General features: G+C 26.6%; 2 protein-coding genes across 2 annotated transcripts; one reads left to right on the forward strand and one right to left on the reverse strand.

Annotated features, from left to right (window-relative positions):
• The first annotated feature begins 3,026 nt into the window (after nt 1–3,026).
• LOC141534888 (hydroxypyruvate reductase) lies at nt 3,027–9,916 on the forward strand. Its single transcript, XM_074254505.1, has 7 exons — nt 3,027–3,176; nt 3,817–3,970; nt 7,977–8,128; nt 8,259–8,611; nt 8,689–8,907; nt 9,069–9,515; nt 9,580–9,916. The coding sequence occupies exons 2-7, from the start codon at nt 3,836–3,838 to the stop codon at nt 9,822–9,824; spliced, it is 1,551 nt and encodes a 516-aa protein (XP_074110606.1). The 5' UTR covers nt 3,027–3,176; nt 3,817–3,835; the 3' UTR covers nt 9,825–9,916.
• Nucleotides 9,917–11,467: 1,551 nt separating this feature from the next.
• Nucleotides 11,468–14,785, reverse strand: LOC141534401 (uncharacterized). Its single transcript, XM_074253737.1, is given in 5 exon segments — nt 11,468–12,550; nt 13,538–13,744; nt 14,053–14,250; nt 14,356–14,454; nt 14,539–14,785. Coding segments are annotated over 5 exon segments (714 nt in total). The 5' UTR covers nt 14,692–14,785; the 3' UTR covers nt 11,468–12,493.
• Between the last annotated feature and the right edge of the window lie 219 nt (nt 14,786–15,004).

The raw sequence follows: 15,004 nt of genomic DNA on the forward strand, positions 1-15,004 counted from the left end.
AACTACATGATCAGCCCGGGCTTACATTTAAAGACTTGATAAAAATTTTAAGGGAAAAAATTTGCAAGGAAATAGAAAAGTACATACAGTTTAAAAATCAAAATTTTTTTTAATACTGAACAATCGATAGTATATTGTTACTCTTTATTAAAGTTTATTTATCCATCGAGCAAAATCCGATGTTACATGTGATGTTACTCATTAGCTAGTTGTATTGTACTTTTACTCTTATTTTTATTGGTTGAAAAGCTCATCCCTCATGATATCACATTGTGTTTGATTTGTTCCGTTTCCTCTATTAAAATATAATGTACATGTTGTTCCGGTGTAACATATTGAATTTTTTAATTTTAAAAGAATACTATACTTTACAACAATACTATTTTTTTTTTCTGATTTTTTTATGAGTAGATTTCATCCCTAAACATATTATTGAGCGCAATAAGAGTGTCTATATTTTTTGATATATTACTAGTCTGTCTATCAGTTTATCAATATTGTCCACGTGTCAAAATAGTGCTTAACGTTTCACATCCGGTAGTTTTACTCCATAAAATAATACGAAAGGAAAAATAGAGCGTGTGGCATGAAATGAAACCGTTTTTCCAGACTGTAAATATTGTTTTCTATCATCTACAAAACTCACCCTCGACTGAAATCTTTTTCTTCCATCTCTTTTACTACGTAATATAATTACAACATACCGTGAAATGAAACCATTTGAGTATCGATTATTTCACTCTGTAGACTAATTTTTTCGACTCAAAAAAAAAATTATTTATTCCCACAAAAAAAAAAAAAAATTACTTTCTGTACGAGAAAAGAAATTTTTACCAAATCTACATCACCAGAAGTTTACATTCCTGCCATGTTTTTCAGGAAGAAAGTGCCACTTTTTCTCATTTGAAAAATAAATAAAATAGTTTTCCCTCAAAATAAAGGCAAAAAATTAAAATTTTGGCTACAAATATGGTTAAAAATAGTATACATGCCAGGGAAAAAAGTAACATACATCGCCTTCGGCTCGAGAAGCAATTTTACAAGTGGGTTGGAATGTTCTACTTCCTTTCCTTGCATGCAATATACCATGAAAAATACTCGACTCTCAGACCATCCCTCAAACTTCCCTCCAGGTACATTTTTATATATTTTTGAGCTTGAATAGAGTCGTGTTCATAAAACATTTTTTTTTTTTATTGAATTTCAATACCTCCCGTTTTATGAATAAGTGGTAACACTTCTTTCTTCTTCTTGCGTTTTCTTCAGTAGCGCGCGCTACAAAAAAAAAATCATACCAACAATTTACAACATTGACCGTTGATAATATGGGAATGGATGTTCCAAACAATTTTAAACTTCCTTCAGTTATTCATAATCTATTACAATTAAAAGAAGAAGGGCAATTTTAGCTCCGGCGTATTTGTTTTGTCGAATGGGATTTTTTATTTGAATATTTAATTTATTATGATAAGTTTTCGAAGTAATTACAAATAGATTAGAATTTTGGGCGGGATAAAATGTAAAATAAAAAAAAAAAATAAAGCGATAATAGATCGTATAATTTTAGCGTAAACAATTATGCTTTTATCATTTTATAAAATGTTCCACGCGCAGTGGGAAAAAAAATTCCGAAGGAGAAATAACAAGAACAAGGGAAATATAAACAAATTGATATTGCTCCAGAGGTTGATTAATACTTGATCGGACCCCCAGCACAGCACTTGCATCACAGAACACACAAGATAACCTTACGGTCAAAAATATTATTCTCCCACATTGAATAAATAATCTACATTTTCATTGTGCAATCACAACAAATGCGTTAAGTATAATACGCTTATTGTAATTATAGTTTATAATTTATAACTAACACCCTACTGGATTAAAATATTTTATTGAACTAAATCTTTGTTTAACATTACTAATAATTAATTATTGTAGAACTTGTAATTTTTTCTTCTATCATAATTTATTAAAAAGAAAAGAGTTTGCTTCTCCGAAATTAACCACCATAAACACTTGAGCTTTTTCGTAAATTTTTCCCATGCAGAAATGCCAATAAAATTAAAAGTATGATTTTTAATTCAGAAGCAAATTTGATACACTATTAGTGTTCTTTAATGCGTGTACTAATCTTTCCGGGTACGTCTGCTTACATTTTATCACAAGGTCTTAGAGAAGTCAAGTTTAGACTCGGAAATTAAATACCCCACTTAAGCTTGCTCTCATAACAAGAATAATGAATTTATTGATCGTAAAATATTCGATGATTACATGGATAGTTAGGATCAAATTTTATAATATATCTCATAACAAAAGAGTATGCTTTTATTATTTTTACAATAAGTAATACAAGAACTAATTAGCTATGACAGTGCTGCATTATTTATAACAAGGTTTTATATTTAATTTTTTTAACAAAAAAACTTTTTTCACTATTTTATTTACAATAAATAAACCGCTTTTCATTTTCTGTCAAAATTCGAATTTTTGTAAGTCAAAAAAATATTTTATTTAAAAATACTAATTTAAAAAAAAAAATTTTTTTTCTTGATTCCGGATTATTAAACAAAAATTTATTAAACACGAATTTTCTACGTATTCTATATATTTATATATTTATTTATTTTTTACCGACAAAAAAAAATAATTTGGCACATAAAACTTGTTTTAGTTAAAAAAAAAATTTATTTTAGTATAAGAATTCCGTACTTGGGTGTTTTCCAGATTAAAATCCAAATTAACTCTGGAATGACTCCGCTCCTGAGTGACGAGAGTGAATGCGGAGTAAAATTAACTCCCGATTTTTTACAGTGTATCAAATTAATAATTTTTTTAATGGAAATTACAGCAATATTATTGCTAAAATTTTTCAAACACACAAAACTAACATATAATGCAATTTATTAACTTGCCGAAGCATTAATGACGAAAGCATGTTATTTTTTAAACTTTAAGGAATCATGTGAATAACATCGCTTGATAAATATAAACATCTACAGATATATATATTATATTATGGTGATAGTTTGGAGACAGCCGGTTGGAGAATTTACTCAGCAGAGAAGTGGGAGTATCAGAATTGAAAGCTATAAGAATTGTGGCACACAGACCTTTGATCAGTCTTGTTTTAACTCTTTCTCAAGAATTATTGCTTTATTTTATCAAATAATCAGGTATTTAAACATATTATTAAAAGTATATAAATATCAAAGTATAAAAATAGTCTGTTTAAAGTTTTATGTTTTTACAACTGGTCATATCTGCCGGAAACCCATTATGACATTTAAAGAATTATCTCCAACATTCAATAAATTATAAAAATTTATCAAATGCAAACTGTTTATATTGACTCAATTAATTTTAATTATCATATAACCAGGGTGATTTAATTATCACGTTATTTGAAGAATTAATTGTAGCACTTAGTAAGTTTAATATTATTTTATCGAAAGTTCACATTGCGATAACACAATAAACTCTCTTAAAAATGATAGATTAATTTAGTTAAATTGTATTCACAAAAATGTGATACTTGAATTATTATTTGTTTCAACATTTACTGATATGTAACTTGATATTTTAAAAATTATAAATTTCTTCATCCCGATAAAAGATTTTTTTTTAATTTATTAATAGAAATATTGGCTTTGAATATCTAACTAATGCTCTGGAATGTTGACATTCTTGATACAACATATTGATGTATATTCAGCAGTGAAATAAATTATAATATTATTTGCATCTACCCTGCAAACTCCAAATAGATAAACATGTTGCGCTTGATTAAATAATGATGGAAAAAAAATATTACAGATTTCAGTTCTAAGCAAACATGTCAATCAAATTAAGAAGTGTTTTCATCAGTGATCCCGTTGATAGTTCTTGTGCGGATTTACTGACGAGCCACGGAGTTCCGGTGACAACTAAATATAAACTTTCTAAAGAAGACTTAATTCAAGAATTGCAGGTATTATTTATTCATAATAAACAATTATAAGATAATTAACATAAATTACATCTGTTTAATTATACAGTTAAGTAATTCAATTTATATTAATAAAATGTTAATTGTATCAATTCATCGGTTGCGTGTTCATTGAGCTGAGAGATAATAAAAAAATTAACTTTAACTGTCACAAGAATTACTTAAGCTCGGAAAAAAAATTATTTCACGCTGTTAAATAAATTAAGTGTATTCTATATTTACATTTTTCTTAGGATAGTTAAATATGAGTGGAAAATTTTTTTTAAATACTTGAGAGGAATTTTTTAATTTGAGAGATCCCATGACTGTAATATATTTACGAAAAATTATTTCCTCGTCTACAGTATGTCAAATATTTTTCTCTGGGACTGTACTTCGTCCCAACTAATTGCTTCAGCTTCACATATGTATAAGGACTATCAGTTATATTATGAGACATACCATTTTTCAACAATAAATTTTATTTAATTTAAACACTAGAAATTAACCAATTTAATTGTTTAAAAGATTTTTTAATAAATTTTAATAAATATATTGCTTTAAAAAATTAATTTCGTTTATTAAAAAATTTTTATACCTTCAATGGACTGGTATTTAAATTTTTTTATAAATAATTTAATTTTATTACATGAACTAATTTATTTCAAACAGAAAAATTATTAAATTTACTTGGAGTTTTTCTGCGTTGATTTAAAAATGTATAAAATATATTGTAATTAATGAATATAGTTCTCGAAATAAATATTGCTTTTTTAGTCCAAAAAAATTTACCTTTTAAATGAAAAATAAAAATTATAAGACATCGGAATTTTTCCTATAAATTACTTCAAAGTACATAAAAACTTTGTACAAATAAAAAAAAAAAATATAACTGTTTTTTTTTTTTTTTTTAATTTCTAAAAAAGGTAAGAGCGAGACAAAAAAATTGTTTTTTACAACAGAAAGTTAAAAATGTCAAATTCAAGTTTTAAAGAACAGAATTTTACACTAAAATGATATCTTGACAACAAAAGTCTATTTTTCGAACGACGCGATAAGATGACACTTTAAGAGCACCACTTACGATAGATTGAACACAATAAACTAACTTATTTATTTTATAATTGTCATTTTATTATTACAAGTATAAATATGTATCTATTTAACTTTTACTATTACAATAATCGCGGCTGGTAGCTATTCCCACAATTTTAAACATTTTTCAGAAATTCAAATTTATTTGAATTAATAAACAGAAATAATTTAATCTTTATGTATAACAATTAGACTTTATACAATCTATATATAGTATACAATCTGAATGAATCTCTATTTCATCCGGGATCCGCTAAGACATATCTAAATCTCAACACAATGATTGACATCTAATTAGATCACGACAAATCTGATTAAGTATCAAGCGAAGCACGTGAATTGGATGATAAGACGCTTTCAGTAACTGTAATAAATAGAATAAAATTTAAATTATTTAAATATACTGAAAAAGATTTATCAAATTCATTTGCAACGAAATGTTTAAAAGAAATGTCGTCTTGAAAATGAGATTTACAAATTTCTTTAGAAACATACTTGTAAGTATGTAAAAATAAAACTAAAAAATAAAATTAAAAATTAAAAAAAAAAAAAAAAATTATTTGATTTTTATATTAGCAAAAGTGTTCACCTGGTTGCTAACGTTGAGACTTTTTTTCCAATTAAGATATTGTTATAGCACAAAGAAATCTGGTAAAACAAGAGAAGAACAAAAATTAATTTTAATTGGTGGAAAATGCCGGAGTAATACTGATGAATTTTATACCCCTTTATTTTCTAATGAAGGATCAGTAATGGAATACTGATTTGTGAAAAATGCAGTTTAAGTTCATTATCTATAATGATACAACCGCACATTTCAGTGGATAAGATAAATTTCAACTGTTTGAGATTATATCATATAGTAATATAATTTCAATACTATCACTTAAATATCTTTAGAAATATAAAAAATTTTTTTAATTTTGGGCTTACGCAAACTGTATTAAATACATTGAATTGATTGAAATTAAAAATTCGGAACAAAATAAAAAAAATTTTCGTATTATTAATATAAATTTTCAATTTATTTTTTTTGCAAATCAATTTACAAATTCTATTAAGATTAAATAAAATATTTCTTTTTATCTTAAAAATTTTCTTTAACTTATTCTTTAGTACTTAGTACAAAATAAAAGTTCGCTTATCATTTCCTCGGATTATTCTCTGAGCATTACAAAAAATTTCACCTTAATTGGAAGTGTAGCTAATTGATTACAATTGAATAAAGTTAGAAAACTTCCCAGATTTATAAAGCTTACGTCAATTTGTCACTGTTTTATCAAATAATTAATTATTGTGAAAATTACCTCATTTTCGTGAACTTACCAATCGTTAATAAAATAAATGAAAACTAAAACACAAAATAATAAAAAGGAAAAAGCAATAATTGAAGAAATAAAATACCAATAATTCTTGAGTGTTTATTTTCACTAATCTGCCCTTAACGTGGTATGGTATCATAAACAAAAACGAAACTTATTTTGCTCTTTCAATCAATATTATACTCACAAAACATCTATCTATCCCGTCTTAACCGGTTTCTCAGTTCATATTTATTAAAATGGGTCATCATACCGGTTTTTTGTATTATTTTGTACATTTTCAATCTCAAAGATTTATACTCTGAAGCTCTCAACATTTTTTTTTCTGTTTCTACTAGAACCTTCTCGTCCGATGTTGTTATACTTAAATTAAAAATTTATAAGCCACATCATTTATTAATAAACGATTTTACCTATACAAAGGTATTTTTAATACCTCTGTGTAGCATTAACCGACTAACTTTCCTTCTCTTTTTTAAAAGGAAAGAAAATAAAAAGATTTGTTAGGTCACCGCTTCTAGAATGTAAATGTAAATTTCATACCAGCTTAACAATATTCAAATTTATATGTAATGCTTTTATCGTATTAAGGTTGATGTTGTTAAAAGGAGTTGGGTGAAGTGGTATGTCGAGTTTGTATCCGATGTTAACTACATCAAATCGTGTGTTACTATATATTTACAACTATTGAATTTAACTTATCGAATACTTTCACTCTGTCGTTTATAATAATTATTATTCTATAATAAGTATATCAATAAATATTTTTAAATCATATTTCTATTACTTAATTAAATTAAAAAATTTAGCAAGCCAAATTTGGTTACTCTCTTTAAATACACAAAAAAAAAAAAAAAAAAAATTAACGGAAGCAAAAAAAAAAATTCTTAAACCAAGAAAATAATTTTGAAGAATTTTTTTGGCTTGAATCAAGATGAAAAATTTTTTAATCAAGTAAAATTTACTTAAGCTAAGAAAAATTTCTTAGTTTAAAAATTTTTCTACTCAAATCAAAAATATTAAATTCTTCAAAATTATTTACTCGATTCAAATAATTTTTTTTTTTTCTGTGTATTAATAGAAATGTGCTTGAAAAGCAAGAGTTTAGCCAATTTTTTTAATTAAAAATTTTTTCAAGTAAGCACACAAAAGCATGTTGAAAAAAAATCGAAAGTTTGTCAACTTTAATTCATTTTTCTACCATAAATTTTTAAATTCAACAAGCATAAATTCTATATTTTATTAAAAAAATAGATTACATTTATATGCTAAAATTTTTCAGTTAGTTCTTTCAAAATTTTAATTAACTATATTCTATAATTTATAGGATTTTTTCTTGTAGAACTCGGATAGTAAAGTAAAATAGCTGAATTTTTCGACGTTGTTTTCCATAAGTTTTGAGTTTTATGAAAACTGTGTTTTACGATAAAACTATTTATCGTTACATAAATTTAAAGAAAGAAATCCATATCATTTTTTACTTAACTTTATCATCTTAGTAATTACTCACAACAATTTAAAGTGTATTAATATTTTATAGAGTTAGAAATAATAATTTATTTCATCGCAATAAATCACCGAATTTTTTACAGAATCATGACGGTTTAATCGTTCGTTCAGAGACTAAAGTAACCCCGGAAATACTTTCAGCAGTACCTAATCTTCGTATTATTGGCCGTGCAGGAACCGGAGTAGATAATATTGATCTACAAACCGCTACACGTAATGGAATTGTTGTCCTAAAGTGAGTATTTACTTATTTAATTAAATTAGTATTGATTAGTGACTCTGACAATGATAAAAAAAAATCAGAAGCATCATTATCTCTTATTTACTTTTGCAATTGATTGTTGATTATTTATTTACATTTCCAGCACTCCAGGAGGTAACAGCATCAGTGCTTGTGAATTGACGTGTGCATTTGTCTCAGCACTTGCAAGAAATGTACCTCAGGCAGCTCAATCAATGAAAGAGGGTCGTTGGGATCGCAAACTGTACTCGGGATTTGAATTGTCTGAGAAGACTCTGGCAGTACTCGGTTTCGGACGTATCGGTCGTGAGGTAGCCCTTAGAATGCAATCATATGGAATGAAGATTATCTGCTTCGATCCAATGCTTACCGCTGAAGATACGGCAAGGGTTGGGGCGACAAAACTCAGTTTAGAAGAAATTTGGCCACTCGCTGACTATATTACCGTTCATACTCCACTTATTCCACAGACAAGAAGTTTGTACTTTTTTAATTTAATTTAATTATTGACCGATTAACATTATTGGTTTATTATTTTTAATTTACATTTTTAGATCTCATCAATGCTGATACTTTGGCCAAGTGCAAAAAAGGCGTGAGAATTATAAATGTTGCAAGAGGTGGAATTGTTGATGAAGGAGCATTGCTTCAAGCTATTAAATCTGGTCATTGCAGTGGGGCTGCACTTGATGTCTTCGTTGAAGAACCACCGAAAAATCCCGTAACTTTGGAACTTATCAAACATCCCCATGTTATTGCGACTCCTCATTTAGGTTTGTAATAGAGCTTTTTGTCCCTTCTCTGTTGAAAATTTTTCGGACTTTTCTCTCAAAAACTCTGAAGAAGTCTTTAGAAGTTTTTTAAAAATTTTTAGATAAATTTTTAAAATTATTATCACGCGTTTTTATATAATTTGTCTTTTTATAATTTCTAGGTGCAAGTACAGAAGAAGCTCAAAAACGCGTAGCAGTTGAAATAGCCGAGCAATTTCTTGCCATTTCTGGTATTTCTGATAAATACAGAGTCACTGGAATAGTTAATGCGCCTATACTATCAGCCGCGACATCCGATGAGAATAGATCGTGGATAGAGCTTTCGAAAAAGTTAGGCCGATTAGGCGCACGTTTTCTTAAAAAAACATCTACCGAAAGACTTTCCAGCGCGCCTATTGAAAGTCAAACTGTTGGTAGCGGTATGCTTGCCAAAAAGTTTGTTCATACCGCTGTTCTTGTTGGACTACTTGAAGGCCAAACTAAAAATGGATTAAACTTGGTAAATGCCCCGATGTTGGCTAAAGATGCTGGTATTAAGGTGAAAGAAAGTCATGCGGATGGTGAAATTGATGCAGTTATCGTCAAAGTTGGTTCGCACCAAGTTACAGGTACAGTAATTTTAATTTAGCCATTAAAACTTTCATTATATTAACTATTTTATTATTCATTTAGGAACTGTTCGCAACAATGATCACGTACTGCTATCTATTAATAACGATAATTTCGAAAATGGTATTATTTTAAGAAATTACATGTCATTTTACAAAGCAACTGGACCAGGCTGTCTCGCCAATATTGTTAATAAATTTTCATCTAAATCTGTTATCATCAACAGTATTAATGCGAATGGAAACTGGCTTGCTATTGAAACTAATGAAGATGTAACTATTACAGTTGAAGATATTGAAAATTTATAATGTGTAATATTTTTACTATGATAAAAAAAATATTTTCAATAGATTTAATATAAAGAAAAAGCGAAAAAATAAAAGCAACAAAAATCTTACAATTTTCAATCAAAAAAAAAAAAAATTTAATAATATAAAAAAAAAAAATTACTAACAGTAAATCGTTTTCATCTTCGCTTAGTAATAAAATAATATTTTTAAAAGATATTTTTCGGTACCATTAAAAAACCTTAAAACTTATTGGATATTTTTATTATTCCCAAAGCAGAGTATCCAATAAAAAAAACTGTTATAAGTAAAACATTTCTCATTATATACTCACTAGTGTTTTATTTAACTTGTGTAGATTCAAAGCTGAACAATCTCTACTAAACGTAGAGCAATTTAAACAAGCTGTTCCTTTTCCACTGTAAATATCTGCTCATCTATTTGAACTTAATCTCACTGGGTTCCGGTAATAGTAACTTTTCTCATTGTGCATATATTTACCTGATATTCTGCGCACTGCTTGACTCCTGTTGCGTCTATTTAATTTAATCTTTATAGTGTAAAAATTTTACCTTTAACGAGTTCCAGTTGGAATTATTTTTCCAATAGACAAATAAAAGAATACATCTGCAATAAATCATGATTAACATTTTTTTTTTTTTAAGATTAATCATATTAGGAAAAGTTTTTTCTTTTCGTGCTCTCAAAATCTGTTGTATAAATCAAATAGGAGAGTACATCCGTTAAACCTTTACATCTTTAAGTACTTGTATGTGTCTATAATTTTTATTCTTCCTTTAAATGGACATTTGGGAATACGTGCCAATTAGTGCTTTTTGTTATGGTAGAATAACCAAAGCCTCAATGGCCCACAACGATAGAACTTGTGCGATCGCAGTTTATTTATTCCCAGAATTATCGCCACAGTCTCGGGAAAAGGTTGTATAACTCACTATTTCATGTGACAGGAGTAATTCCCAAGAGATCAAGAAAATACTGTCGGAAGATCATTCGAACTACCTTAAATTTTTTTAATACGATTTAAACGTTCACTTATTCTCTTTCAGTTAAACCAATTTAAACTATTTTTTTTTTTTTGTTTTTTATAAATAGTGAATGAACACAAAATCCCTCTGTACTACTACCGCGTATCATCTCGTCCGTCGGACAAATTTAATGGATACTTTATCAGTATTAACGTTTCAAGGGATGACGGACACATTCTCATAATTAAAATATTCTGTAAATGAGTTATTTTTATTCACAATAACATTATTAATCCTTATTATGAATATATTTGCATTTATTTCATATATCATTTTCAAATAATGTTTCGGTTTTGCAATAGATCCTTTTTTAAAATAATAAATCATCTCTTTTGTGCATTGACCACATAACTGTGTAAATAATATATATTTTTTAAAAAAAATAATAACGATATTTTCACTAAATTCATGTTAATAAATAAAAATTAATTTAATATTTCTATTATTAATATTTTATCAGGAGTTGTAGAAGCTTTCAATTAAAAAAAAAAATGTATATATATATATATATATATATATATATATATATATATATATATATATATATATATATATATATATATATATATATATATATATATATATATATATATATATATATATATATATATATGCTACTTTTATGGAAGTAAATTCAAAACTAATGCTTTGAATTGTTCAGTACGATCTATTATAAATACGAGAAAAAGTTTAATAATAAAATATCCGCAGAAAAATATTATAAAGAGCCATTTGGCTAAACCCGAGATGGAAAGTAGATTTCGTAAAATAGATTAATTCCTAGAAACTTATTTTAAAAAAAAAATTTTTTTTGTTCAAGTAAAAACGTTTTAGTCAATATCATGTGGTACAATGACGTGTTGGTAACTTCTATATTCTTCTGTATCAAGTATTAAGTTACTAATATAGAAAATTCTTAGAAAGCGTTCGATCAATCCAAGGTTTACTGCTTGCTTCTATTGTATTCAAGAAGACTTAAAGTACTGAGCTGTTCAAACTAGTTCTTTTGAATTTTACAAGATTGCGGACGGTAATGCCTTGTATAATGCAGTTCCCAGCAGCTGGCAACACCATCCTCTTAATTTTAAATAAAACTACGAGCAGCAAAGAGCTTTATTAAAAAAATCTCTAAGTATAATAGCGCCATATAGTTATGTGCAATTATGGTATGTTACTTGTACTTAATTTGATAATTTTCTACCAAGTATTTTTTTATTTATTCTATAAAAGTAATTTTAATTAATAAAAATTTATAAAGCATATAAAAATATAATTTTTATAATTTATCTAATTTTTAATAATATCAAACTCTTTATAGAATTAAAATTTTTTAAAGCACATCACAATATCAAAAAATTAAATATTAATTTCTAACTCTCATTTATATCTCAAATAAATCAATCAATATTTGTAATAATCTTTTCTACACTCTGTATATCTGTCAAAAAATAGACACGACGTAGTGTAATTAATTTTCTTAAAATTACTTTATACATCACTGACCAGAAATGTTACGTTGTGCGTAAATCAAATATATTTATCTAATTAAGTGGGAAGTTTTTGAATGGCTGCTCTCAATTTTAAACTTATAATTCAATTTCTCTCAAGTTTCACTGCACAGGAAAATGATATTTATCGTAGAATTTATATTCTTTCGTAACTTACTGGCGAACAACCGCTAAGTGTAAATGTAACTCCATCCTAAACAAAAAAGCAAAAAAACAATAAATTATTAATGAAATTATGTTGATAAAAAAATTTGAATTAAAAAAAAAAAATAATTAATTAATATTCTAGAAACATTAAAATTGTTATTTATTTTTATTCGAATAAATGAAAGCTTAATTTCAATTATAACATGAAAGTTCAAATTTTCAAAAGTTATGCATTAAAATTTCAACAACTTCAAATCTTAATGAATATTCATTTTCTGTTTATTTTTTTAGTTTCATTTAATTTTTCAAGCATCCATAAGAATTTAAGTTTAAAATACAGTTAAACTATATTTAGAATAAATTATAATCGAAAACTTTTCTTTTAATTATAAATTTTTAATCCATAAAACTTTTGTCGGTGCATTTTACTTTCATCTCATAGAAGAGTTATTTCTCTTTCTGTAAACATTATTCAGGGCTTGAATAATTTATCAAAAATCGTAACTCAAATTATACACAGTTGTATGGCACAGTTATAAAGATAACGTATGGCTGTGCTTAATACAGACCGCCGTCACAAGAAGCTAACATTATTGGTAAGCCTGTTGTTCATGTAGGTCCTCAAAGCTAAAGTAGTATGATACCGATGCCAAGACAAGCCCTACAACAGCTTATGCAAGCGCTCAGAAGTCCTAGTACTTGAGATCAACAAAACCAGATGTTACATAATCTTAAGAGTAACCCATATATAATGGCAGTATTTACAAAAAAAAAAAAAAAAAGGATTAGCTCGGACTGGTAAGCATAGTGGTGTTTCTGATTCATTCAATCTGGTCCAGCTTCAACAACAACAACTTTCTTTTGATGGCAATAAAAAAAGTGGAATGATATCGTCTCCACAAATGGAAGAAAATAGTATCAAATTTAAATTAAATTTTTGTTCTTAATGTTTTTATAAATAAAAACAAGAGTTGTATCTTTGATTTCTATAAACGATAAAAATGTTATTTGTTTGTAATATTTTGGCACTCACCCTAACAAGTCCAGGAAGATCAGACCAAAATTCATAATGAGGAATTAATTCCAATCCAACAGCGCCTCGCAAAAATTTTAATCCTAAAGCTCCGCCAGCAAAGTAAATTCCGCTGAAAACGAATAAGAGAATAACTAATACAGATCCTGTTGAAAGTCCTCTTCTCATATTTATTAGACAGTTACTCTCTGATGTCAACGTCAAGTTCTGAAACAGTTAATAAAAATTTTATTTTATTATTATTTTGATGCGTATAAAACTATTAATAACACTGAAGACAGATATTAAAAAATTTTTTGGAATTTTATAGCAATTGAATTATTAAAAAAAAAATTTAATTAAAAAGTTTTACATGTGAAAATTAATAAAAATTATAAGTGAAAATTTTTAGAATTTTTTTATTGTAATTAATTTGTTAAAAAAATTTTAAAAATGACAGCTGACCGCTAACATCAGTATTATAGCTAGTAAGATTTCTCAAGGCTATTTGTATTAATTTTCAACAATTTACTTACATATTCTGTATCAGTAGAATTTTGATCTTCCAACGTCGTCACACAACCATGGCAACATTCTAATTTAATTTTAGTCATATAATTTTCGTGGTGAAATACCAAGTGCACACCATTTTTATTGTTCAATGGAGATGACCATATTGAATCTTCAGCTTTGCCCAAGCTTATTGACCGATTTGATCCACTAAGCAAACAAATCTATAAAACGAATGATACCCCTCAATGCCTTTCAAGAATTTATAATTAACTCTCAAGTATTTGTACAATAATGTTTTATGTCAAAGTAAAAAAATTGATAATTACTGATGATACTTGACAGTCGCTGTCATTCGAGTTTTTGAATGTCAAATCTACATTCCTGCATGGTTGAAAGATGAAATTATTTTTTTATTATGAAATGGACTGAAAAAAAAAAAAAAAAAGAATTAGTTTTTAATATCAATAAATATTAGACGTCAACTTTTAAAAATATTAAAACTAATCTACAAACCCTTGATCTGCCAATGGTCTCAAATCATAACCTCTTTTGTCATCACGCAAACAAGTACATGCTGTCTGTTCAACACAGTGTGATTTTGCATAATTTATTATAAATATTATTACTCCAAATGTAATAAATGAACTTTTACTGTTTAACATTTTTTATCATATGTAAATTATTATTTTTTTGATGAAAATGTGAACTCACAAAAGAAAGTACGTTTATGTGTGGGTTTAAAAATAAAAATGTATATATATATATATAATGCATGACATCTACAATGGATTTCACACATGATCAATCACTCGTAAGTCAATATCAATATGATATTAAACTTAACTGTCACTTGACAATTATTTAAATTTCTTTAAAAAAAAAGTTTTGTTCTAAAAAATTATTTAAAAAAAATTACATTTTTAACTTATTAAAATTTCTACAAGTCTATTTTTTTTGCCATAATTTAGTTATTAA

Source organism: Cotesia typhae, unplaced genomic scaffold (genome assembly GCF_013202065.1).
Source record: "Cotesia typhae breed Kobodo isofemale line unplaced genomic scaffold, CoteBio_Ctyphae scaffold_13, whole genome shotgun sequence".
NCBI lineage: Eukaryota > Metazoa > Arthropoda > Insecta > Hymenoptera > Braconidae > Cotesia > Cotesia typhae.